At 38.8% G+C, this 27,461-nt stretch overlaps 1 protein-coding gene across 1 annotated transcript; it reads right to left on the bottom strand.

Annotated features, from left to right (window-relative positions):
- Nucleotides 1-656: 656 nt before the first annotated feature.
- drd4b (dopamine receptor D4b) lies at nt 657-20,103 on the bottom strand. Its single transcript, XM_059355641.1, has 4 exons — nt 19,855-20,103; nt 17,244-17,356; nt 11,837-12,432; nt 657-1,371 (listed from the first exon to the last, which is right to left on the bottom strand). Exons 1-4 carry the CDS (start codon nt 20,101-20,103, stop codon nt 1,169-1,171), a joined length of 1,161 nt encoding a protein of 386 aa, XP_059211624.1. The 3' UTR covers nt 657-1,168.
- Between the last annotated feature and the right edge of the window lie 7,358 nt (nt 20,104-27,461).

The raw sequence follows: 27,461 nt of genomic DNA on the forward strand, positions 1-27,461 counted from the left end.
TATATATATATATATATAGTGTGCATCATCATAAGTTTAATTTAAGAGCTGATATCTAGCCATTTTCCATGGTTTTCTTGATAATGATTTTGGTTATTGTCAAGAAAACCATGGAAAATCAGCTCTGAAATTAAACTCTTCTGAGCTATTTTTGTTGTTATCATTATATTTGTCCAAACAACTGTATGTACAAGTTGTACCAGGCATTAAACTGAACAAGAAATTGAAGAAAAAGGGTGATCTAATTTTTTCCCATGACAGTAGATAACAGCAGTTCTCAGTCTGACATAGCTGAAGGATTCATGTATTCATTTTGGACCTATTTTGACACCTTGATTTGACATTTCTCTCTGCAATGATCGGTCACATCTGTCACATCTCTTTGAAAACATTCACATTGTTGCTCATTGGAGCGAGCAGCAATCTGCCTCTGATCTGAAGATTTTCATGGCAATCTCCAAACTGTCTGCAAGCTGAACTCCAGGACTTAAATCGTGTAGTGTGAACTCAGCATTAGAGATGCTGGTACACAGAGTTAGTCTTCTTCAAACAGAACCAGGCGAGCGATTTCGCTGTTTTACTGTCTTTATGCTAAGCAAAGCTAACCAGCTGCTGGCTGAAAGTTTTATATTCTGTGATCTTGGTCTTCTCCTCTAACTCTCAACAGAAAGAGGACAAGAGATTTCTCCTCATCTCGAATGAGAAACAGAAGATCAGAGTCTACTCTTACAGGATGAAGCTGCTGTTTGACATTCAGGTCTGGTTGAAGTTTATTCAGTCCGTCTGCATTTTCACCCTGAGCTGATCTTTCCAGGCCAGACCAGGCTCTGCACAAATCCCACAAGTTTACTGGAACGGGCGGACCATAACTTTATCCAAGGCTGAGATATAAAGAAGTGCTGTACAGACGAAATCTCCTTTCAGACAGACGGCAGAGTGTGTTTAGCTGTTTTTCCGCAGCTTTCCTTCCAGACATCATCATTTAGTTTGGGCAGTAATCCCCCAGGATCAAGAAAGAGCATCACAGAATGATAAAAACGGACCCAGAAATGTGATATATATCAACAGAAACAGTGTGTTTCCTGTCAGATACTAACAAACATCCACATCCGGCTCAGACACGAGTTTACAGGCCGACGACCTCCACGCTTGAGAAGAAAATCTGCCGTCAGCAGAAGCTGCGGAAACACTTCTTGAAGAACTTCTTGAACTCTGTGTTGAAGATGGTGTAGATGACGGGGTTGAGGGCACTGTTGACGTAGCCCAGCCAGGTCACGGTGCTCATCAGGCCGGGCGGGATGTCGCAGGACACACAGAGGGCTCGCATCGTGTGCACCACGAAGAACGGCGTCCAGCAGAACAAGAAGCAACCTGCAGGAGAGAAAAGAGGCAGGCGTCAAGTTTAATCTGTTTTTAACAGGCGGCAACCTCTGGGTCTGAGCAGTGAGGCAAACCAGGAAGTGCCTTAAGGTGCATTCTACCAAAAATGCCAAAAGGGGGTGATGACGGCAGATTAACTTAGAATATTTTTTCAGGACAACACTATGGTCTCAATCACTAATAAAAAATCTTCTTCATTACAATTTGATGTTAATAGTTCTGATAATGGCCCCATTTAGAAGAAAATAGAAGATAAAGAATCGTGTGATTTGGGGCGTGGCTACCTTTTGATTGACAGGTCACTAACAAGGCGAGCCGTCATCAGAAGACAAGCAGAACAATGAGTATCCACGGCAACTTGTCAATAAAGTTATATATAACGTTCAGTTTTCTGAGCTAAGTAACATTTTGTTTTTGTTTTTTGGTAGCCAAAGTGAACATCCTAGTTATTGCTCCAGTTAATGCTAACATGAGTCAGTCAGGTTGAGGTGTAGAGAGGCTGTAGTCAGTGATCAGATCCCTCTCGCTCCTCCACAGTCCAGATATGGTCTGCTCCCGCACAAGATGGCACAAGATGGCGACGAGTGTAACTCTGAACTCGATGCCTCAAATGGGCCACAAACCACGGGTGACGTCACGGTGACTACGTCCATTATTTATACAGTCTATGGTTTCTAACTCAAAGGGACAGACTCAAGTCTACACGCAGCTCTCTGACACCATATTTCAAAATATGTCTCAAAAATGTGACAATGCAGATCTGGGGGTTGTTATTCTCTCTCCAATTATGCCTGTTTTTGTCCCATCATTCTTGTTCCTGCTGGCAGGATCAGGACGACAACACAAACGAACACCATGTGCCATCAGAGGGCTCGGAGCAATTAAAATGCTGGCAACGGTAATTTCACTGTTGAGGAAAAAAAATCCTTTAAACCAGGTTTGATGCCTGATTAAGGTGTTGAGAAAAACACTCAAACTGAGCTCTGATAGGTTAATGATTTATGTATTTATTCTGCATTTTAGTTGCTCCTGTTTTATTGATTTGGGGTGAAATATAAAAACTTTGATTTTCAATGTTTGCAGAAGCTAAAATGTAGTTTCAAAAACTTACATTACATGTTAAAAGTCAGGTTGTTTGGCAATGGAAAATAATATACAATTTTTTCTGTCAGTATTGAGGCCATGGTTATTTGACAGAATTACTCATTGCCTTTTTATATTTATTGGAACGTTAAAAAAAATACTTGTCTTTTCTGGTCCATGGTTCTCCTTTAACTTTAAATCTAATAAAACAAAAAAAAAAAAGGTAAGACAAAAATTAAACAAATATCAAATGAATATATATAAAAATAGTAATAAATATACATTAATTTAATACTAAGTTACATCATCCATGGTGTAATTTTGGTGCACTTCTACAAACTATGAAAAGCCACTTAACATGAATATTTAATATTTTAAATAATAAATAAAATGAAATTAGAGCAAATAAATCAGACAATATATGTTGTACTACACCTCCACTTGCTGGAAAAAAACAACGTAAATATTTAATATATGAAAATTAATTGGACCAAAATAAATAAGATCAAATATGCTGTTGTGCGCTGCCATGATCTACTGAAAAAACATGAACATTCTGAAAAAAATTCATCTGTATTATAATACATTTTCAATTAAAAATAAATAACATCTGTTTATCTATGTAATGAACTACTTAACATACATATTTAATATATAAAATAATAAATAAAAATAAATTAGACAAAACGTGTACTACACTTTCACCTACTGAGAAAAAAAACAATATTTAATATATAAAAAATGAATTAAATTAATCAAAGTTACTTAGATCAAATATATCAAATAATAAATAAAACATATTAGAGCAAAATAAATTAAATAACTCTCCTTCAAACTACAGAAAAAAACATACAATTCAATATATAAATAATAATAAATTAAATTAAAAACATAACAAAAAAATATATATATTTTTTTTAAATGATAAAGAAATTTGAGCAAAATAAATTAGTTAAAATTTTTATACTGCACTTACTGCACTTCCATCTAATGTGTGTGTGTATATATATATATATATATATATCATTTCAATGTATCAATGTCAATGTATCAAATTAATTAATAAAAAAATAGTTCAAATATGTTGTGGTGCACTGCCACAACCTACTGGGAAAAAAACACAAATATTATATAGTAAGTAAAGTGGACCAAAATACATAAGATCAAATAAATTGTTGTGCACTGCCACAACCTCCTGAAACTCCTCAACATGCAGTCAACATTTTGGCAGTAAAGAAAATGGAGCTCTGGATTTATAACAGAAGAGAAAATGAGACAGAATGAGAACATCATGTGAAACATAATACAGCAATAATCGTTTCATCTCGATTATCTTGTTTTCTTAATTGTTGGAAGCCAGTTGGAAATAAAGTTAAATTAACCGTGCCGTCTTCTCTTTGAGCTATTGGAATGACTTAATAAATTCACCACATCCAGCTGAACATGAGAATATCACTTTTATGGACGACCTCGTGCCGTAACTGCAGGCGGAAAATAAAACTCCATATTTTAATGACCCGCCTCGTCTCCAGAACCAGTCCCTCTGTCCTCCTCTCTGATCTCTCATTAATTCCTGCTTCTCTGTGTCAAACGAAGACGACGTGTTTCATTGTGACTCTAAATGATTCACGACCAGACAGAGTTCATTAGAGACTGAGTGGGAAAGTAACGACCTGCTGTCTCATCATTTAAACTGAAGAGTCTCTGCTGTGGGGCTTGATACATTTTGGATTTCGTGACTTTCTTTCTTTCTTTCTTTGTGCTCCTTCACAAGAAAATCCTGCATGTTTAGTGGCAGAATAACAAACAAACTGAGCACACAGGGACAGAGAGCAGAAGGTTATTTTACTTTTACTGTCTGATTCAGTGTGAAAACACGATTTAAAGCCCCAAACATTTAATAAGAGAATGATTAATAACCCTGTCACACTCAAACTGAGGCCAGTTGTCTCATAAATTAGTTGAAATATATTTCTATAGATTCTATTTAGAGCTAATATAACACCTACTGAAAAAAAACAATTAAAATATTCAATATATGAAAATTAGTTAAACCAACATTAACTATTTAAAATATTTAATATATAAAATAATTAATAAAAATAAATTAGAGAAAAATAAGAGATGAAATATCTTGAACTGCACTTCCTACACTGACTAAAAAATTGGAAATATTTGATTTATAAAAATAAATTAAAGCAAAAATTTAAAAAAGATCAAATATGTTGTTGTGCACTCCCACAACCTGCTGGAAAAACATAAATATTCAATATATAAAATAATAAATAAAAAAGTTATTGGAGCAAAATAAATAAGTTGAAATATATTGTACTGCACTCCCACCAAATAATGAAAAAGAAAACATATATAAATGATAAGAAAAAGTATATAAATTACATATAGCATAGCATATAAATTACATAACATACGTTTTTATTGCACTGCCACCATGGTTATTTTACTTTTCCCGTCTGATTTGGTGTAAAAACATGATTTAAAGCCCCCACTGTTAATAAGCTCAGCTCAGACTATGAATAACGCCGTCACTGACTCAAATTTAGCCCATTTGTCTCTGTTGTCATCTCACGTCGGTGATAAAACGGATCCGAGCGATTTATTAGCTTTGTGTTGAGAGGTTGATGGATGAGATTTATGTCTCTGTTCGCAGCAGATTGGATGGCTTTGCATAATATTCCAACAGCTGTACAACATCATGCATCATTTCCTATTCATAAGATGCATCCAGGCCAGAGCTGATAAAACTGTGTTCAGTGTACAGATACATGTCTGCTGTCTGCATGCAGCTCTGGCCTGTTAGTTAGTTTTCTATGGCTGCACCCTCTCAGTCAATTACTCAACAAGTCCTCCAAACCGTACAACCTCACTTGTCGTTTGTTCCCTCAGAGACCTGCAGGAGGGTTTCCAAAAATAGCGCCCCCACAGGCTGTTATAAAAGACAGTTTAACCCTTGTGTTGTCTTAAATGACCCACCTTCACTAAGCCCCTGAAATAAAGCAGCTTAATTGAATTTGGTAACCCAAATCTATTTTGCATGAAGAAAAAAGCTGTCAGTAGGCCTGTCACGATAACACATTTTTTAGGACGATATATTTTCCCAGAAACTATCACGATAAACAACAGTATCGTATTGACGTTGTTTTAGTTTTATAACGATATTAGAGCATAATGAGTACATCCTTTTCCACAACAATGAATTTTTTTCTCAAGAATATCGTAGATAAATAAAACATAAATAAATAAACTACAACCAAAACAAATAAAATAGACTTTCAGACAAAACCTTGCAAGAGATAATCATTGTGTATTATATTATTTTATTATTAAAATAACATAAAACAGCTAGAATGGCTGCTTGGGAAATATAGTTTTTTTTCCAGCAATTTTTAATGCCTTTCAAACATTTGCAGCATTACTTTAAACACAACGCAAAAAAGCACAAAAAGTCACACATTTAAACAATATATTGAGTCCAGAAAAAAACTATCGTATCCATTTTTATATATTGAACAATAAGTCGAGATAGTAATTATTGTGACTCGTCATTCATCACAAACCTTGTGTATATTGAGGTTTTCCTTCTTTACAGTGCAGAAAAACTGGATTTAATCAGTGGAATCCTCTCATTTTTATTACAACACACCTGTCATAATTGGTTGTTAAAGCCAATAACTGTTTAAGCAAAGAACTTTTTTCTTGCTAAAGGTACTGCATAGGTACTGCAAGATTTGTATCCTGTTGTTGTACAGCTTTCATGAAAATATGAACAAAGACAATTTTTTACTTTTTCTAATGTTGGGGTCATTCTAGGAAAAGTCATCATTTATGGCTCTTCCTATGCTGTTAAACATAGTGGCGGGTCATTTTTGACACCTTCATCACACATGGGTCATTCAAGGACCATCTGAAAGATGAAAATCCAGCAATAATTTCTGCTTTTCACAGTTTCTGGTTCTGGCCTTGATGCTCCTGCAGGATTTATGACTTCACAACTGGAGTCCAATGTGCAACTAAAGCTTTAGACACACTACACAACTTCACAGACTCCAAGAAAAAAAAGGACAGAAAACAGTTTCTGCAGAACATTATGATGTCATCGTGAAGTTTGATTTTTGACATCTTTGGATATAAAATATCGCCACGTCATTATTATTATTTAACACGTTTTTGAACTATTCGTGATTATCTTGTGAGGTCACAGTGACCTCGAACCAAGGTTATTAACGAAAACTAACGAAATAACAAACAACATTTTCGTTAATAAAAATAAAAACGAGCTTTAAAAAAAACGATAATTAACTGAAACTGTATTGTGTGGTTAAAAAACGAACTAAAATTATAGTGAAAATGTCCTTCATTTTCATCTTTGTCAACGTTTTTCATACATAATCCAGTGTTTCTATTTCTCCACCGCTGAGTGTGTGTATCCCTGCTTTGTGGGCTTCTGGGAGAAGTGTGAGTGAAATTATCGTAATGACACCATATTGGCCTTAAAGAGCAACTTCTCAGCTTTCAGAAAACATTGGAATTGGAGCGCAACACTCTGTAAACTTTGGATGTTGTGCTTTCACTGTGTGCAAGTGAAAGTCTTCGATTCAATCATATTACAAATCACATTTTTTTGCGGCGGCGCTGAAAATCCAGCAGCAGCAGCGCACCACTGCAGAATACATGTAGGGGACTGCATAATCCCTTTTGGTTGCTATGAAATTTATTTATTTAGCTCCAACTAAACAGCTGCTGGTTAGTGAGCATGCAGGAATACATGGTAAATATGTTTACTGAGACTGGGATGTCTACACTTTAAAACAAAATTAAAAACACCCGAAACTGTAAGAGTTAAGAACCTTATTGGGGCTAAGATGGACAACCAAAATCATTATCAATAAAATCATGGAGAATGTCTAGATATCAGCTCTTAAATTAAACTCTTATCAGCTATTTTTGCTATCATTATATTTGTCCACACAAATGTACCTTTAGTTGTACCAGGCATTAAAATGAACAAGAAATTAAGGGAAAACATTTTTTTTCCAATTTTTTGTATTTGTTATTGTCGTTACTGTTGTCAATATTTTATGTTTGACATGATCTTTGATGTGATGTGATGCAGCAGTAGATCAAATTTCCTTTGGGGTAATAAGTTAGTTGTGCTCTTGTTGTTTACTCTGCAGACAGCTGATGGTGTGTTGGGGCTGTAGAGAATCGGCTCTGCAGGCGAAGCTTTGCACTGCATGCTGAAACTTTACTGTTGACATAAATTAGTGTGGATGGTTTAGTGGCTGTACGCCACTAAACCAACAAAAAATCTGCTGAGCTGCAGTTTGCAGCAGCAGTAAATTGTATAAATGCTGCATACATGTATTAATTAGAATAAAAATTGTTTATCTGAACAGTGCCTGAATGTGAAAGCCTGCGTGTGTCCAGCAGCGACGCTGTGACTGAAACATCATGTGCTGCATAATAATTGGATTGAGGGCTTTAAGCTATAATGGCGCTGCCTGTCGAGAGACGGCGAGTCAGAGGTGACGATTTTATCCTGGTGAACCTGCGTGAACGTCAGCAGCCTCACACCTACACAAACTGAACAATTAGGGCCGTGTAAACAAAGTGCAAAAGCTGCTTGACTGTTCTGATCAACCTCCAGAGTAAACTTCACGGAGCAGAGATTTGTTGCTTTTTGTGGTTGAAAAATGTGAGATTTATTTAGAATTTATCTCCTGATCCTGTTTGATTAAACGTCTCTGCACACAGCTGCTGCAGAGACAAATTTAAGCACGTTATTAATTACCATTTTGAACTTTTCAGCGACTAAAACCTCTCACAAGCAATTTTCCTTCCATTTCCTGCTTCAGTGAGTAAAACAGATAACTTGAAATACACAAGAGGCCACAATGAAAAATGCATTTTCACCTGAAAAACTTTAATAACATCTGGTACGAGCTAACAAACGCTGTGAAAAGGCAGTCTGTCAGCCAGAACTTCTGAATGATGCAATTTTAATTATAACAGATAGTTAGATTAGATTAGATTAGATTATTAGATTTTGAGTCACTTGAGTCAGTCTGGATACAGCTGCAGCTGTTGGTCATGTGTTGGAAAAATGTGGAAAATGTATTTCAAGATAAATGAATTAACTACTAGTGACAACATACAGCAGCAAACTACTCTGCCTGGCCAAAAACACAGTCACCACCTGGATTTATCTGAGCATAAATATTATCTTACCCCATCTGATGCAGGGAGCTTCTCGAGTCAGAAGACATATATCCGATATCCAGATGGATAGAAAGAAAACAACTTGCTGAAATTACTAAAACTGGGTTAACTTGTGTTGTCTTAAGGGTCAAAAATGACCCCGCCACGATGTTTCCCCACAAACAAAAACGAAACATTATTGATCTTTATTTATGTCGAAATTTGATGACTTTTCCTACATTTTTCTATCCTATTTATTGTTGCCATTTATACACCTTGAAAGTCAGGGAAATGCTTAGTATTATGTTGCTAATCTGTAAAATTACAATGCCAAAGTAGTTCATTTTTTCCATTATTTTTTCCTGAACTGTGAGGAGGGGAAATCCATATATTCACAAAGTTTTTGATGAAAGACGGGCTGTTTCTTCATGAGAAAATAGCTAATTTGAGATCAAAATAAAACCAGAAAATTTCTAAAGAAATTTTGAGTTTGCTTGACTCTGGCCCATGACTCTCACCCATACATTATTGACTGTCTGTCTGTGTCCCTCTGTCTGTGAGAGAGAAGGATAAAATGGCAGACATTCAAACTGTATTATTGACAGTCATTGTTACTATACTGAGGGTTCAATAAAGTTAATCACAGTCAGGCTTGTGTGTGCGTGTGCGTGGGAGGCGGACGGCATCGACCACAAATCAGAGCAGAGCAATCAACCGCAGCTTCTTCCTGTGACATTTGACGCCAATGAGAGAGAGAGAAAAAATGCTGAAAGTTCCCCTAGATCAGAAATCTTTTTTGGCCAAACCGTAGCTACTATCAGTGAACCGACTTCACTTTGAGCATCCTGAGTTCTTCCTTAACGTCTACATATGTTTTTTGTGAAGAAAAATGAAGAAAGATCAGAAGGAACTGGTACCTCTGCTTTCCTCCAGTAATTTTTCCGCCTTTTTAAAATGGCGGTCTATGAGGCTGTGGGTGGTGTTTGTGGATCACCTGTGCGTCCTACGCCCAAACTATACCTCTGACAGCTTCAGCAAACAAATGTGAGTGAGAAGACAAATTTTTCTATGTTTCTATATATACATTATTTCTGTAGAGCGGCATCTGCTGCCTTGAGCACAGTTTCCAAATGGATTTTTTGACAAATGTTTCTCTCCCTCTGCACTCTGGCTATGATGTCATGCTATGTTTTTGTTGTTGCTCTTATAAGCACACTCAATAGTTCTGCTTTATTTTAGGAGTTAAGTTAGTAATGTCGGGTCATTTTTTACCCTTTAGAAGTGAGTACATAGAATAGTAAGACTACACAAGGGTTAACAACCTTCCAACGCATTATTAAAATCTGGAAGGGTTGTGGTGAACCATCATTGAAGAAAAAGTCTTTAATGATCACTTAAAAACTCAACAGTAGAACTCAGGGCTGTGTTTAATTGTAAAGTTAGAGTATTTCCAGACACACAATGTCAAGAGAACTCGAGGGACTGGGACTAAAAAGCTCTGTAGCCTTAAGAAAACCACTTATCATGCCCAGTGCCGACCGTACAGGCCTGTGGGGGCTGTGTTGTGATCTGGTTCAGCAATGATATGAGATCAGTTGAATATACTGAATGACCAGGTTTGTTTATCCCTGATGGCACAGGCATATTCCAAGTTGACAATGCCATGAAAGATGTGTCAAAGAAGTCCCTTTTTTCGACCAAGGCAGTTTGAGGGCCAGTGCCTAATCTCGAACCAATTCTTCTCTTTTCGACAGCCAAAGAACCGGCTCCAGAGCGGCACCAACTCTCTGCTGATTTCAAACCACAAACCGTCAGGGGCTGGGGGCGGAGTTATCAGACCGACAAGACCAATGAACAAGTTGTGACAGAGCTTCACTATGGACCCGAGATAAAAGCACCGGTCAGTGGAGGAAACAAACTGTCAAATAAATGTGTTGTACTAGTGTTGTACGTGCTTGGATGACAATGTCGGCTCACAAAGTCAGGAGCAATACTTGTATAGAGATGATGTAGTCCGACTTTGTTGTTATTATACTTGGTGCCAGCGTTTCTGAGAAAGCAGAGACATAAACAGTGACGTAATGACTCTCAAGCCTGTGGAAAAGCAAACAGGTTCTAACAAGGTTCACTAGTTGTACCAACTGCAAACCAGCACCAGAACTAGAACTAAAACTGGGTTTGCATTGGTCGAAAAGGGGCAAGTGGTTCAGGGAGCCCAGATCTGACCCCCTTTGAGAGTGTTTGGGATGTGCTGGAGACTCTCCCATCATCAGTACAAGATCTTGGCGAAAACTTAATGCAACTCTGGACAGAAATAAATGTTGTGACGTTGGATAAACTTATTGAAACGATGCCATGACAAATACGTGCTGCAATCAAAGCTAAACTAAATATTAGTATGTGACTCTACTTTTGGCCAGGCAGTGGTTATTATCAGAGAATAATGTTTATCGGAAAACACGCACGATTTGGTACACACAGAATTTGGGCCTCACTGTGTTTAGCGTATCCCTGGACCTTCTGTACAGTTACCATAAAACCGCCTACACTCTGAACACTCTGGAGGATCATAAATGAGAGATAAACTAAAAAACATAAGGAGCCCAAAGGATGCATGAGAAGCAGGATGTTGGGTAGTAAAAGGAGACAAGATGGTTAAAATGGTGGATGATATATAGTTTGAGGATCCTGTACGGACCTCCGTGTTGTAATGACCTCTCCCCTCTGGTCTGTGTAAACAGATTTTCAGTGAATATTTATCACGTGACCATTGGTCTCAGCAGAATCAATCATGGCTTCACAGTGTCTCTGAGGAGCAGAATTTAATGTTTTTGGTTAGTGCTCTGGTTAGTGCAAACGCTTTATTTTAAATGACACATGTAGAATAAAGAGATTCTAACACAAATATCAACATTTTCAGCTTTGTTTGGTCACTTTTTCTAACAGAAACTTTTGTAACCGATAATCCGTTAAAGGACCGTCAGAAAGTTCAAATTCCAACCATAGTGCCTGTTTTTACAGTTTCTTTTCACAATAAACAAGGTATTTTTGGCGCTTTCTTTTTTAAAAGAAAATATATATTTCAAAGCATTGACTGTCTTCAGATCGAGCTGTAGCTGCTGTTTGAGTCTGATTGGAGTAGAAGATGAACACTCACCTACGACGACAGGAAGCACCTTCATGGCTTTCCTCTCCCGGCTGTTGATCTTGGCTCTCTTCTTCCTGTTGAGCTGCTGGCTGAACGTTATCGTGGGCACCGAATTCTCTCTGTACTGCCGCGGGTAAGGGATCTCCTGCTGCATGTAGTCGCCCGAGTCGTCCAGCCGAGACTGGGCCAGGTCCCTCTCGATGATCCTGGGCAGAGGCATGGGCAGCGGCCCGGGGATGGTGCCTGCCAGTGGAGGGAGAGCGGTGGCCACGGCGGCATGCTGCAGCTTCCTGCAGGCCTCGATGCTGCTGCGCAGTTTGAGTTTGCGGGCCACCTCCCAGTGCCGCAGCCCACGGAACACCCCGAAGTAGAGCAACACCATGATGGGGCAGGGGATGAAGAAGGAGCAGACCGAAGAGTATACCACGTAGTTGTTGTCCTCCAGTTTGCACTCGCTGGGGTCGCGGTCCGGCACGTTGTTGATGCCGAAGATGACGGGCGAGGCCACGGCAAGGGCGAGCAGCCAGGTGGCCGACAGCAGGATGAGCTGACGGTGGTCCACGTGTTTACGGTTATAGTTTAACGGAATGGACACAGCAATAAACCTGCAAAACAACGATTAAAAATATGGTTTTAACTCATAACTTGAAATAAATCTTCCTTTCTTATACTTTTAATAACCTCATACAAGATTCTCCAAATTCAGATTTCTGTTCACAGATCGGTTTCCAGGCGCTTTTCCTCACTGTCCTTGTATTTCACTGCACTCTATGTATATCTATATAAATGTATAAGTCCAGCAGCTCTATGGAATCAGCACAGTCATGGCTAGAAGTGGGAACAAAATGGAATTTATATATAAACTCTTTTCCAAATGCCCACAAGTGTCATGACTGTTAAAAAAAATTAATTACCAAAAAAGACAAAACTTCAAAAAAGACCCAAAATTACCAAAAAAAGATGTAAAATGATAATAAAAAAAAACACAAAGTTACCAGAAAAGACGAAAAATGACCAAAAACACCGCAAAATTACCAACAAAAAGACACATTAACAAACAATATGTAAAATGACCAAAACAGTTTTCTCCACATATTGAAGTATTGTCATGTTTCCAGCCTCTCCTGTCCTCTCCTCTCTGCTCTGTGTAAACAGCCTCTCCTGTCCTCTCCTCTCTGCTCTGTGTAAACAGATTTTCAGTGAATATTTGTCACGTGACCGTTGGTCTCGTCAGAATCAATCATGTCTTCACAGTGTCTCTGAGGAGCAGAATTTAATGTTTTTAACAGGATCTGGTTAGAGCAAATGCTTTATTTTAAATGACACATGTAGAAGAAAGAGATTCTGACACAAATATCAACATTTTCAGCTTCATTTTGGTTACCTTTTTCTAAGGCAAACTTTTGTAACCTAAGATCTGTTCAAGGCGACTTTCCCAAGAAAACTTCAATGCCTAGACAAACTTTTAGACACATTATCTATCCCAGCGGAACATTTCCAGTGTAGTGTAGTCTGGTTTTCTCCGGAAACATCGCTGAGCTTCCTGTCTCAGAGGAGTGTAATGTGCATGAGAATCAGCAACTAGCAGATGAATCAGAATGTTAAATGCGTCTTTAAGCTTCTTTATGTTGTTTGTTTTGCTTGTTAACATACAGTGGCTGACAGTGTTAGTGGTGTGAAATGTACAATCTGCTACAATGACACTCTTTAACTGACAAGTTGCTCTGCGCTGGAGGATTTAAGTTTCTTTTACAGCAGTTAAGTGCCAGACTGATCTATGAAAGGGCTGCAGTCTGCAGGTTTCTGTTCCAACAGAGCTGTAAAACACAGAAGATACAACAAATCACCTGAGTGAAGACAGTCCAGGTGACTGAATGAGTCAGAACCTACAGACTGATGACCTGTTTAATAATCTGTTTGTTTGTCTGTTTGGTTCTCAGATTGTAGTGAAGTGCAGACATCTTCCCCTCTGCAGAGAGAACGCGTCTCTAGGGACAAACTTCTCACTGATAAAAGTCAGTAATCAGTAGTAGTCTGTCATAAACATAAGAAAGTGCATACATTTGTTGTATTTTTGCATGATTTTTTGGTACTTTTGTGTCTCTTCTTAATCATTTTGTATAATTCTGCATTAGTTTGCATAATTTTGTGGACTTTTGCGTATCTTTGTGGTCATTTTGTGTCTCTGTAGTCTTTCTGTATGTCTTTTTCACAAATGTGTGGTAGTTGTGCATGTCTTTTAATTAGTCTTTATGTATAATGTTGCATGTGTCTGCAGACTACATGTTTTGTAGTTTTGCACGTCTGTGTGTCTCTGTTGACTTTTTGCAGGTCATTTTGTGCCTCTTTGTAGTTGTTTTGAATACGTTGTAGTCACATTGCATACTTTTGTTGTTGTTTTGCATCATATTATGGTAGTTATGTGCCTCTTTGTAGGGGTTTTGCATACTTTTGTAGTCGTTTTATGTACCACTGTAGTCGTTGAGCATACTTTTGTGGTACTTTTGGGTCTTTTTGTAAATGTTTTGCATAATTCTACAGAGGTTGCATAATTTTTTACACTTTTTGCATATCTTTGTGGTCATTTTGTGTCTCTGTAGTCCTTCTGTATGTCTTTTGCACAAATCTGCGGAAGTTGTCTTTTAAGAAAACTTTGTGTAGCGTTGCCTTTGCAGACACTTTATGTGTGTCTTTCTGTGTAAACTTTTTGCAAACATTTATGGTCATTTTGTCCCTCTTTGTAGTTGTTTGTGGTCCTTTTGCATAACTCTGTTGTTGTTTTGCATCATGTTACTGTAGTTATTTGCCTCTTTGTAGTGATGTTGCATACCTTTGTAGTTGTTTTATGTACTACTGTAGTCGTTAAGCATACTTTTCTTGTTGTTTTGCATCATTTTATGGTAGTTACTTGCCTCTTTGTAGTCATTTTGCACACTTCTGTTGTCGTTTTGTATTATTCTGTTGTTGTTTTGTGCCTCTTTGTAGTCGTTTTGCATACTTTTGTTGTCATTTTGCATAATTTGTTGTTGTTTTAACCTCTGTGTAGTCGTTTTGCATACCTTTCTAGTCATTATGCATCTCTGTAGGCCTGATCGGTTTTCTGTTTCTTTCAGTTACATTCTGCAGGTGAAGCAATCTCTCAGGAGCTGTTGGTTAAAAAACTACAGCTGAACAGTGTTTGTATCTGAAAGTGAAGAGAGACTTTACTGTAGTCTTTACTCTAACTAAACACATGATTTAAACTGTGGCACTAGCCAGAGTTTGTCACGTCACGTTGTTACGTTATTTTATCCAAACACACGATTGTACAAGGTCAGTACAGAGCAAGTACAGAGGAGCTGAGCTGGTGGACCTGTGTTGGTCTGAATGAAACAAGGATGTTTCAGTTACTGTTTTGTAAGCGAGTGTGTCAAGGTTTCAAACTAGATTAATTCTGAATGGTTTTTGACATCGATGACTCATTTGGAGCAGCATTTTAATTTTCCAGGTTTTTACGTTTTGGTTCCGCAGAACTCCGGCTGTTTAGACAAGGTGAAAGGCTCTCCTCTATCACTTCACACCTCGATCATTTTGATGAATTTTAATTTTGACTGAAGGACTTAAATGCACTCATCACGCCTCCATCACCCCTCTGATGATCTGAACTCATCTCTAATGAACTCAGTGTTGTGAACAATTGTGTGCACTCGAGCAGGATATCAGAGAGTGGTCTGCAGGAGGTGAATCACTGTCTGTTCTGGATAAAACTTCTACTTTAACTTTCAGATAAATATGGACCCTCTCCCTCACACAGCAAACTGAAGCGTTGCCTCATGTTGAAGCAGCAGGATGATTGATTTCTTCATCTTTATCTCGACCACACAAACACACACACACAAACACATACATACATGTGCATGCTTTGGGCACACAGGGTGAATATGGCTGTGGTGCACAGCATCTCTTTGTAGACTTTTTGCAAACATTTATGTGCATTTCGTAGCTTGTTTGTAGTTGTTTTGAATACCTTTGTGGTCCTTTTGTATAATTTTGTTGTCGTTTTGCATAAGTCTGTCTTTGTGTCTCTGTAGTTCTTTGGAATAACTTTTTTCTCATTTTGTGACTTTTAGCTGTTTTGCATGTCTTGGCATAGTTCTCTGGCATACTTTTACATATCTTTGCAGTCATTGTGTGTACCTGTATAGTTGTTTTGCATAATTTTGTTGTTTTATGGGCTACACTGTGGTGTAGTCCTTAGCACTCTCGCCTCACAGCAAGAGGGTCATTGGTTCGCCTCCAGCCTGCAGTTCTTCTGTGTGGAGTTTTCATGTTCTCCCCGTGTCAGCGTGGGTTCTCACCAGGTACTCCAGCTTCCTCCCACAGTCCAAAAACATGCACTTAGGTTTAATTGGTGACTCTAAATTGCCTGTAGGAGTGAATGAGAGCGTGATTGTCTGTATCTAGCCCTGTGATAGTCTGGTGACCTGTCCAGGGTGTACCCCGTCTCTCGCTGTCAGCTGGGATCGGCTCCCAGGATCCCCGCGACCCGAGTGTGGATAAGTGGTTAAGGAGAATATAAATGGTTGTATATGTACATAAAAAAAAAAAATGCTCTTCTTCTTTTCTCTTCTTCTCTTCTTTTCTTCTTTAACATATAGCACTCCTGTAGCGATGACAGTTGGCTCTTAAAGTTATGTACTTACTTGATTCCTGTGATCTTTGTCTAGTACCATCAGGTTGAATGCACTTATTGTAAGTCGCTTTGGACAAAAGCGTCAGCTAAATGACATGTAATGTAATATAATGTAATGTTGTTATTTTGCATATCTTTGTAGTAACACACGCATACCTGTCCATGCTGATGGCACAGAGGTTGACTATGGATGTGGTGCGCAGCATCTTTTTGTAGACTTTCTGCAAACATTTATGGTGATTTTATGCCTCCTTGTAGTTGTTTTGAATACCTTTGTAGTAATTTTGCATGCTTTTGTTTTCGTTTTGCAGCAGTTTTGGTCATTTTGTGCCTCTTTGTAGTCCTCTTGCCTGTCTTTGTAGTTCTTTTTCATTCTTTTATCCTTGTTTTGCCTATCTTTGGCATAAGTACCTGTCCACACTGATGGCACAGAGGTTGAATATAGATGTGGTGCACAGCATCTCTTTGTCATCTTGCAAACATTTATTGTCATTTTATGTCTCTTTTTAGTTGTTTTGAATACATTTGTAGTAGTTTTGCATGCTTTTGTTGTTGTTTTGCATCATTTTGTAGTCGTTTTGTCTGTCTTTATGTCTCTTTGTAGTCTTTTGGAATACCTTTGTGTTAATTTCTTGGCTCTTTTTAGTCATTTTGCATGTATTATTAGTTCTTTTGCATACTTTTGTCCTCATTTTGCATAATTTGGTTGTTGTTTTGCATATCTTTGCGGCCACACACAAGTACCTGTCCACGCTGATGGCACACAGGTTGAATATGGATGCGGTGCACAGCATCACGTCCATGGTCATCAGGCCGTCACACATCAGCATGTTCAAGGACCAAACTCCACCCTGAAACTACACAAACACACAAACACAGAGTGATTAGCTGGCCCAAATCTGAGAGTAAATATGTTTAATCCTCTTGCACCACTGCAGCTCAGCGCTGAGACAAACATTCCTGCAGTGAAACTCTTTCCCCTCTCATGACTTCTCTTCAGGTGAACACAGAGAGGTTTTAACTTTCAGACTGACTCTTTTAATCCAGCCAGTGCATGCGGACAACCACCGGCATGACACCCAGTAGATTAACTGGCTGCAGCCGCTGGCGCAGGTAACAAGATCACAACACAGCTAATTAAGGAGGACTAAAGGGGGGAAGCCTCAGCAGGGCAGCTCTGAGCCACACAGATATTTAGACAGACAGGAGAGCACGCAGGTGGCTTCTAATACTTTAATAAGAGCTAGATTACCTTTTTATTACCAGAAAATATTATGATTCATGGCTCATACCTCTAATTATAATCAGCATGACTCCCCAGTGTCTCCCTGTCTCTAATTAATCCTGGTTGAAGACGTGAGAGGCGGCACGGCTCAGGACTGGATGGTGTTTCCTCTGTTTGGTGCCATGATGAACTGGCTCTGCTGGGTTTACTGGGTCACCTCTCCTGATCAGATTAGTTCAAGCTTTGAGCATTTTTTTATATAATTTTAATCAGGATTGTTAAAATATTTTTTTTTATTTGGGGATTGTGAGAATTATCAGACTTCTCTCCATGTAAACGTGAGTTTTATACACAAACAGTGGAACATGTCTGCAGGTGTGAAGGATTATAAATCAATGAGGCCCTCAGGCACAGGGTGTAGGAAGCCTCCACCCCTCATACGTCAGAGCACAACACAGGACTGCAAATGATGCATCAGTTTTGTTTGTCGTCATTTAGCACGTCTGCAATCATTTTGTCTCAGTAGTCATTTGATGCATCTTGTAGTTTTGTTGTCTGTAGTTGCTTTGTGTGTGTTTGTGTCTCTCTGTAGTCGTTTTGCATGTTGGTTTGTTTCTCTTTTTGGTCCTTTTACATATCTTTGTGTCTCTTTAGTCGTTTTGCATGTATTTGTGGTCATTTTGTGTCTGTTTATGTTAATTTTGCACATCTTTGTGTCTTTGTAGTCGTTTTGCATGTTCATGTAGCCGTACCCTTATGATAATTTGATGTCTTTTTAATCATTTTGCATGTCAGCGTGTGTCTCTTTGCAGCCATTTTGCATATCTTTGTGTCTTTGTAGTCGTTTTGCATGCCCTTGTGGCCATCTGTGTCTCTTTGTATTAGTTTTCTTACATTTGTGGTCATTTTGCATAACTTTTTTTAAATGTTTTTTTTGTCTCGTCCTTTGCATACTTGTGCATATTGTTTTGCACAATATTATGGTCATTTTGCATATCTCTGGTAGTTTTGAGTCTCTTAGTAGTCCTGCATATCTTTTGCACAATTTTTAGTCGTTGTGCACGCCTGAGAAGTAATTTGGATGCCTTTGTGTAATGTTACAGTCACTTTACATAATTTGTAGTTTTGCACATCTGTGTGTCTCTCTGTAGGTCTGATCGGTTTGTGTTTCTGTCCGTTACATTCTGCAGGTGAAGTCAAACTCTCAGGCACTGGTTGTTCTCAAGTTGTTCTGGTCAAAAATATCTAATAAACATTACTTAATTAAGTAAATAATTAAAGTGTATAAAGGTTAATCTGAAGTCCATTTACAGGTTCAACTATTTCTCATAAATTGTTGCAGCAATTTTTTGGTTGATACCATTTGTTACACACATTTGCTGCTGAATTATGCAATTATATTCACACTTAGAATGGATAAAAATGGTCAAAAAACCCTCCACAACATTACATCAATATATCAAGACCTTTGGAACAACAGAGAATAATCCATGCTGTGATTTGGGTTCAAAAACTTTGTTCATTTTGGAGATTTCTGTATTTTCAGCGATTGGATGACGAGCACTTCTGTTCTTCAAACTGCTGAGAAACCCCAGTATTGTCAATATACCTAGAACAGCTGCACATCCTCTGAATGCTCTAGGTCTCTAGTTTGTGGTTGTAAAGTTTCATGAGGCTGTGATTATCCTAGAGGTCACAGCAGCTCATTTTATACACTGAGCTCAAGTTTCACTGACTAACATCATCACACATAAAGAAAATAGGGTTCACTGAATCCACAAAAGTCTCAGCTTTCCAGTCAGACCTGATTTATGCAGCTCACACACTGTTTAGGGACCCCAGGATGCACAGATATTCACATACAGTAGGTGAAAATAACGTTGTGGTATTAAACTGCTGCTGTTGGTTAAAAAAACTGCAGCTGAACAGTGTTTGGTTCTGAAGAGTAAAGATTTTATCATCAGCAGATCCAAACATATAACAGAGATAATAAAACAACACAGATCCTGGTTTTATGACCCCTATAACACAGATAATTAGATCCTGATTTCATGACCCCTGTGACCTCTGTGTCCTCGGGTTTGTACCTCGTGCAATACTCCACCTGTGCTCCTGCAGCTCGGTGCTTACCTCTGCGTACACGAAGAGCGGCAGCACCAGCACCGCCAGCAGCAGGTCTGAGAACGCCAGGCTGACTATGAAGTAGTTGGTGGTGGTCTTCAGAGCCTTCTCCAGGTACACGCTCAGACACACCAGCACGTTCCCACCGATCACCGTCACAATCAGCAGGACCCCGAATATGAGCGCGGGGAAGTTGTAGTCGGTAGCCTCAGCCGGCGGCAGCGTGTCGTTGTTAGAATCCGTGGAGATGTCCGACATGGTCCCCGCTGTTCCGCCGCGCGCCGCAGACTGACGGGCTCCTGGTCCGGCGGAGAACGACTCTCCCCGGAGGAGTTCTCATCTATGAGCCGGATCCAGCAGGCAGGAGGGAAACAGGAGCGTTTCAGGCGAAGACTGAGAGACTTTCCCCGTCAGGACGCGTTCAGCCTGAAGTGCGCTCCGCTCCACAAACACAAAGCAGCGCAGCGCACAGAAACCAGGTCCTTGTTTACCCTCAGCATCCAGTTTCACTTTTCTGTCACTGTACAGCCCTGATACCTCCAGACTGCTGTGAACCAGATCCTCCTCGGTCCTCTCCTGCAGGAAGAACTTCTCACAGTGGACGAATCAGAAGGCAACAGCTTAAATCCATCAGCGCAAATCTGCTTACTGAAGCTCTGCTGCTGTTCTGTGAACAGGCAGCATGAGAGTGATTCATCTGTTTGACCCGGAGAACAGGAGTAATGTCATGTTACCCTGCACAGTCAACACGGAGCTGTTCATGTTCGGTTTATATACAGTCTTCAGCAAATCACAGACAAATAAACATGTTGAATATGCACTGTAAAAAGAAATAAGGTCGTTTTATATGGGGTATTATTGTTATTATTGACATAAAAAGCTAAATTACGTTTATTAAAAAATATTAAACATTAAATGTAAGTAGAAATCCTATTAGATTAATATAATGGGACATCATGGATTAGATTAGATTATTATAGTTATATAATTTTCTTGTGTTAAATGACAGTGAATTCTATTTGAATAAAATAATAAATAAATATATATAAAAATACACATAATTTTGCTGAATGTAAAATTAAGGCAACTTTCTGTTTTCTTACAGTAAAACTTTTATTTTTATTTTTAAAAAGGTCTGGCAGCAAAAGTTGCCAAACAGTTACTGCCATATTAAAATAAAAATATTCTACATATATTTATTGTATTTTATTCTGTCCAAGAATTGCATATTGTTATTCTCTTATCTTAAATTAAAAAAATATATTAAGATGGGTCTCCACCAAAACTTGTCTTGAAATATTGATTTTTGGGTCAGAATCTCACTATTCTAAATGTGTCATTAAAATAAAGTGTTTGCACTAACCAGATCCTGTTAAAAACATTAAATTCTGCTCCTCAGAGACACTGTGAAGACATGATTGATTCTACTGAGACCAACGGTCACGTGAAAAATATTCAATGAGAATCTGTTTACACAGACCAGAGGGGAGAGGACAGGAGGGGCTGTTTACACAGAGCAGAGAGGATATGTACAATATGTACAATACATCTGTTTTTAAAACATTCATAACACTGTAACACAGATTTTATATATTGCAGTGAAATACAAGGAAACAGAGAGGAGAATGTAGAAAAGAGCAAAAAAAAAAACTCCCTAAAACGTCTCATTGTGGTTTTTGTTTAGCCTGAAATCTTTCTCCAGCCTCTGACTCTGCAGGTGAACAAACCTGAATATTTCTTCATGTGTGAATTTAAATTTAGAAGCTTTGATCCTCTGCATGTTCACCCACAGAGAGCTGCAACAAAGGAAAACCCTGGGAGCAGAAAGGAGGAGAAATATGTTTTTAACGTCAGCAGTCACTGGAAAAACATATTTAATCACCACGCTTTCTGCTTGTTTATTCCTCATGAAGCCAAAAACTTCAAGCAGCAAATATTTTTACACTTGTTAGAAACTAATCTTAGCTCTGGAGTGTTTGCGAGGGCAGAGAGGCGTTTTTTAATTCCACGTTTGGTTTTTCACTCCACTCAACAGCTGACAAGTTTTTCTAGCGACTGTGATGCGTCTGATGTCGGTGTAAAGGTGTTTCTGCCACGGCTGCTCCTGTGGCATGAATATCATTAGAATAAAGTCAGCAGCAATTAGTTCCTTCACACGTCGTTGTCGAGCCTCGGGGAGGAAAGGAGAATAGCACACGTGTTTAAAAAAAAACTCAACGCAGATGTTTAAGCCGCCCTGAATCCTTTTGGGCCGAATATACATAAAGATCAGTGTGGAGGAATAAAGGAAACCATGTGGCCTTGTCTTCTTTCCCTCCACATGATTAAATTAGAGCAGCTTTATGAACACAAAACTGCATTAATACATTAAATGTGATATTTAAAGATTTCCTGGCAGAAAGTTGGCTGTTATCGGAAAAAATCTGCATGTGATCGCAGCTCTGCGTCAGAGATGAGAAGAGACTTCTGGTCAGTGGTGAGATAAGATGACGAGGAGCGACATTTTTACTGGGAGGGAAAAAATTTTATTTAAAGATAAAGATTAAAAAACACGAGGTTTCAGTCTTGTGACTTTATCATGTGGCAGTGAGATCACAATCAGGATGCAGAGATCTAAACCAAGCAGCAAGTCTGAACAGTGAAGAGCATTAAAGCTGCATTCTTTCTAACAGCCAGCAGGGGGAGACTCCACCGGCTGCAAGACATCTGACTGTATAGAAATCTATGAGCTTATTGCTGACTTTCTGGCCTCAGTAAACACTCTCATAATGAGTTTATGACCCCAATCGTTAGTTTATAGTCTTCTTTAATACAACATGATGTTCATTTTACACAGAGCAGAGAGGAGAGGACAGGAGAGGCTGTTTACACAGAGCAGAGAGGAGAGGACAGGAGTAATGAAGACAGTGGTGGATTAATTACTGATCATTTGGTTTGTAAAAATAGTGAGCAATTGTGTCGCAATTAGCTGGAACCTAAAGTGATGCCTCCACTGTGTTTTTTTCGTCAAAACCTCAACATTATTACTAATTTACATCAACATCTAACAAAGGGAAAAACCGAAAATCTTCATAATTGTGAAGCTTGAAACACAAAATGACCAAAATGTGTATCAAAATAATTTTCTGTCAATGAACTGATTGATTAATAAACTCACAGTTTCAGCCCTTCTTGCATAAACTGTTGGGAAGTTTGATTTATTACAATTCAGTCATATTTTATTAACTCTTGTGTGTTTTGTGAATAAAAACCTTAATGAGTAAAGTATTTAAAGCTGTCAGATTAATGTACTTGAGTAAAAAGTAAAGTCTTTCCCTCTGAGATGTGGAGGAGTTAAGTGGAAGTTTAGTGAGTGACTTAAATTAAGTTTTGTACTCCATTAAACGTTTCCTGTGTTGATCTGCTACACTGCTCTGACGGCCTGATGTTGTATTAACCTCTTCCTCTTCCTGCTGCGTCACCACTGTGACGGCAGCTCACCTGTCGTCTGACCTGAGGCCGACCCTGTGACATCACACGCTGAGGATTATGGGCCGCAGGTCTGTCATGTCGGTGTGACGCCGTCAGGCTTCAGTGTGAATGACAAATGGAGCTGATGAGATTTAACACACACTGCGCTACTGACCTCTGACCTCACAGCAGCTCACAGGCTGAACTCACACGGGACAGTTTGTGACTTAAAGCTCTTCATACTGTGACTCTGTTACCTGCAATTTAGTCCAATAGGTGGATCAGTAATGACCCGCTCACTTTACATTATCCATAGGCCTGTCATGAAAGTGAATATAACGACATATCGTTTGATGGACTCAATATATTGATTTTTTGTGCTTTTTTTGTGTTGTGTTTAAAGTAATGCTGCAAATGTAAAAAGGTACGGCTACTCGGACATGCAAAATGACGCAAATATGTGCAAAATGAACATAAATAGACACAAAATGACCACAAATACATGCAAAATGACTAAAGAGACAAAGATATGTAAAAGGAACAAAAAGAGACACAAACCAACATGCAAAACGACTACAGAGAGACACAAACAGCCACAAACACACACAAAGCAACTACAGACAACAAAACTACAAGATGCATCACATGACTACTGAGACAAAAATTATGCAAATTATGCAAAACGACTACAAGGAGACAAACTGAAATGTACCTTTTTTAATTTTTATGGCAGATGCATAAACTGGTCTGCAACAGACCATACCATGTGTTGTTAATTGTCTATTTCCATGTCTTAGTATCTTTTTTAACCTTTCTTCTGCTCTGTTTTTCTGACTGTACTAGTGACAGTTCAGTCATTAACCATGAAGCGAGAGAAATAAATTATTGCAGTTTTAAGGTGGAATATTCAGCCCAAAAATATTCACAGTAAAGATTTGTAAGTCTTCCTTTATAAAACTGGGTCATCTTATTGTAAAATCATGACACAGTCACTCTAAAAATCTGATATTTTATTGAGAAATATGATATCAAAACAGACCTGCTGTACAACAGAACATTCTTCTCAAACAGGCTGAGTCATAAAATAGATGTCATCAATAAATTATGTTTCTTCTTTTAAACCTTATTAATGAAACCGTGAGGGTCCAACTTCAAAGGATCAGCAGCTCCCAACATGCACTGCAGGAAAAATGTTTCTGTCACCGAGCTGAAAAGTTTTCAGCTGAAACTTAAAATGTCACAAAGAGTTTAAATGTTCAGAGGCGACAGGAACGGCAAGGACAGGGACACCTCTGTCCCTGTCCTTGCCAGAGACAACAGAGACATGTCAATGCTTTTCTGATGCTCATATTTCACTTTAGTCACCTTTAACCTGTACTGTGTCTTTATCTGTCTCTACTGTCTTTATCTGCTTCTATTGTGTCTTTATTTCCCCCTTCTATGTCTTGAGCTGTGTTTCCATTAGGGTAAAAAGTGGCCGCTGGGAAAGCTTCAGGCCACTCCCTCTCAAATGTCCGCTCACTCTGCGTATCTCCATTACAAAAAAAAGGCCCCAGAGGGATTTACAAGACTCCGGAGGTGATGTATGGTTTTTGATCGTCACGTAGTCACTTTGCGACTGTTTCGACTGTGACGTCACATAAGCAACGGATTAAACACGGGAGACGCGTCAAACATAAACAATAAGGAAGGAGACGCCGAGATGGAAGGAGCAGAGCTGCTGTAACAGCTGCACAACAACTGCGGCCAGCGCCGCTAACTGTGCACAGCATCCGCCACTTATTGTAAACGAACCGGCATGCTAACTGTACACGTGGTGTCTGCCGCTGATCGTAAATTAACCAGCATCGCTAACTGTGCAAAGAGTGTCCAGTGGTTATTGTAAACAAACACAGATTGCTAACTGAACACATGCTGCTACAGCACATCCTGTATATACTGTACTGCTGCATAGCTAACTGTTAGCCTATTAGCACTGTGCTACTTGTGCACCTCGTTCCGCGACGCCAGACTGCACTATGAAAGGGGATCGACATCATGCAGATCACTGTGAACGCCCTAAGGTGAAAAGCCGGCACAGATCTTTCCAGCAATATAGCGGGACATTTGCAGGACCATACTATGAAAGGGGCTTATCTGTCTTGTTGCTTGTGACTACTCGCTCTTCGCTGGCTTTTATTGTGGGTGAATTGAATGTGGGTGTTGTTGTGGCGTCCAGTACTACGTACGTCACATTCCACTTAGCGATCTATCCAATTAGCAACCAGGCTTTTTTCGGGGGAGAAAAATGGCCCTGCTCTTCGACAGAGCCAAAAAGCTGCCAGTCAAACGACCGCTTAGGACGGCTCACATTCAAATTAGGGGGGTTTCAGCGAGGGAGACCTGCCTCATTCCGCATATTAGACTATAGGGGAAACGCACCTTTTATTGGTCTCTTTTGCGTCTTTAACTCCCTCTACTGTCTTTATTTTCCTATTCTGTGTCTTAATATATCTCTTCTGTCTTCATATGTCTCTACTGTGTATTTATTTTTCTCTGAAATTATTTTTGACCTCATTTTAATTGTGTTTTTAAAAAAAAAAAATCTTTATCCATCTCTTTTCTCTTCATTTATCTGTTCATTAATCTTCGTTAGGTGGTCAGGTTTCATCACCACCTTCCTCACATACACACACACACACACACACACACACACACACACACACACACACATACAAACACACACATACAAACACACACCTCAGTAATTAGCCTCGTCCCATCAATCAGCTCCGTCTCAGGGCGCTCCTGTCTTCTTATGAATTTTTCAAACTGAAGAAGTCTCCTTCAGATTTCATGGTGAAACCCATTCACTTCAATGACTGCTCTCTGTATATCTATATATATCTTTCATTTATTTGTGTGTGTGTGTGTGTGTGTGTGTGTGTGTGTGTGTGTGTGTGTGCAGGGTAATTACAGGCTGGTTCAGGGACAGACTGACCTGTGAAAACTCTGGTCAAGTGGCAGAAAACGCACTTTAAGAGCATCCAGTGGAGCTGAAGGTGAAATAAATTGCTCGCTGGGTGTCTCAGCAGTTTAAATCTGATTCAGTCACAGTTTCACAGCAATGTCACTCACTGTGCAGCAGAAAAATGTCACTGCTCAGATAAGGTCTATCTCAAAAAGAACCTGGACCATTCAGAGTATAAGATTTCTTTTAAGATTTCTATAAAGGATGATTTTCCTCATCCTGTTCTGACTCTTTGAGATGTTCTCAGACGTTTTGATGAGTTTCTCAATTAAGAAAAGGACACAAGACACAAGGGACAGCTATGTTCAAAAAACACTCGACTGGTTAAAGTCGGTTAAAGACGGACTGAAATCTGTCTCAGGATCCACTGAAAAAGAGATGAAGCAGGCTGCAGGTGACATTTATGAGACTGAAATGAGGTTTAGAGAGTTCGCTGAATCCGATTATTCCAACAAAACACACCAGAAGTTTAGCCCCTTAGCGTTCCTGCAAATTAACCTTAAACCCTGAAAAAAACATTGAAAATGTAAATTGAAAGCTGTTCTTGAATAGTTTGGTGTAAATCTGTGGTTTAGATCACATTTGAAACTCTGGAGTTTATTCCCAAAAAGTCAGAATAACTGTAAGTGCTACTGTTATTCTGTGATTGAAGCTGAAACAAAGTGAAAAATTAGTTTTTTATCGTCCACCTGAATATTTTTGGTAAATACAGGTCTGCAGATCATTACAGCTGGGACTTATGAGCTGGAAAACACAACGGGGTCAAAGTATAAAAAATTACCTATTCCCAGTTCAAATTTGATGACAACCACAACAGCCGAATATGGCTGTTGTGGTTGTATGTTAAAATGTGGTTTTAATCAATGAGCAAGAATCTTAGCTTTACAATGATATGTAGCATGAATATCATCTCAAACACAGTGGTTTTGTACATAAGTGCAACAGTGTAGTAACACCCCTAGTTTTCCACATATGGGTCGAGGAACGCTAACAGGTTCGCATAGGGAGCAGAATTGCTAGAAAAGGCTGTTTTACTGAGTTTAGGCTACAAAAAGACTTCTCTAAGGTAAGTTACAGCAGGTGGTGAAATGTAACTAAGTACATTTACTTAAGTATTATTACTTAAGTACAATTTTACGGCACACATGTTGAAGAG

Source organism: Centropristis striata, chromosome 2 (genome assembly GCF_030273125.1).
Source record: "Centropristis striata isolate RG_2023a ecotype Rhode Island chromosome 2, C.striata_1.0, whole genome shotgun sequence".
NCBI lineage: Eukaryota > Metazoa > Chordata > Actinopteri > Perciformes > Serranidae > Centropristis > Centropristis striata.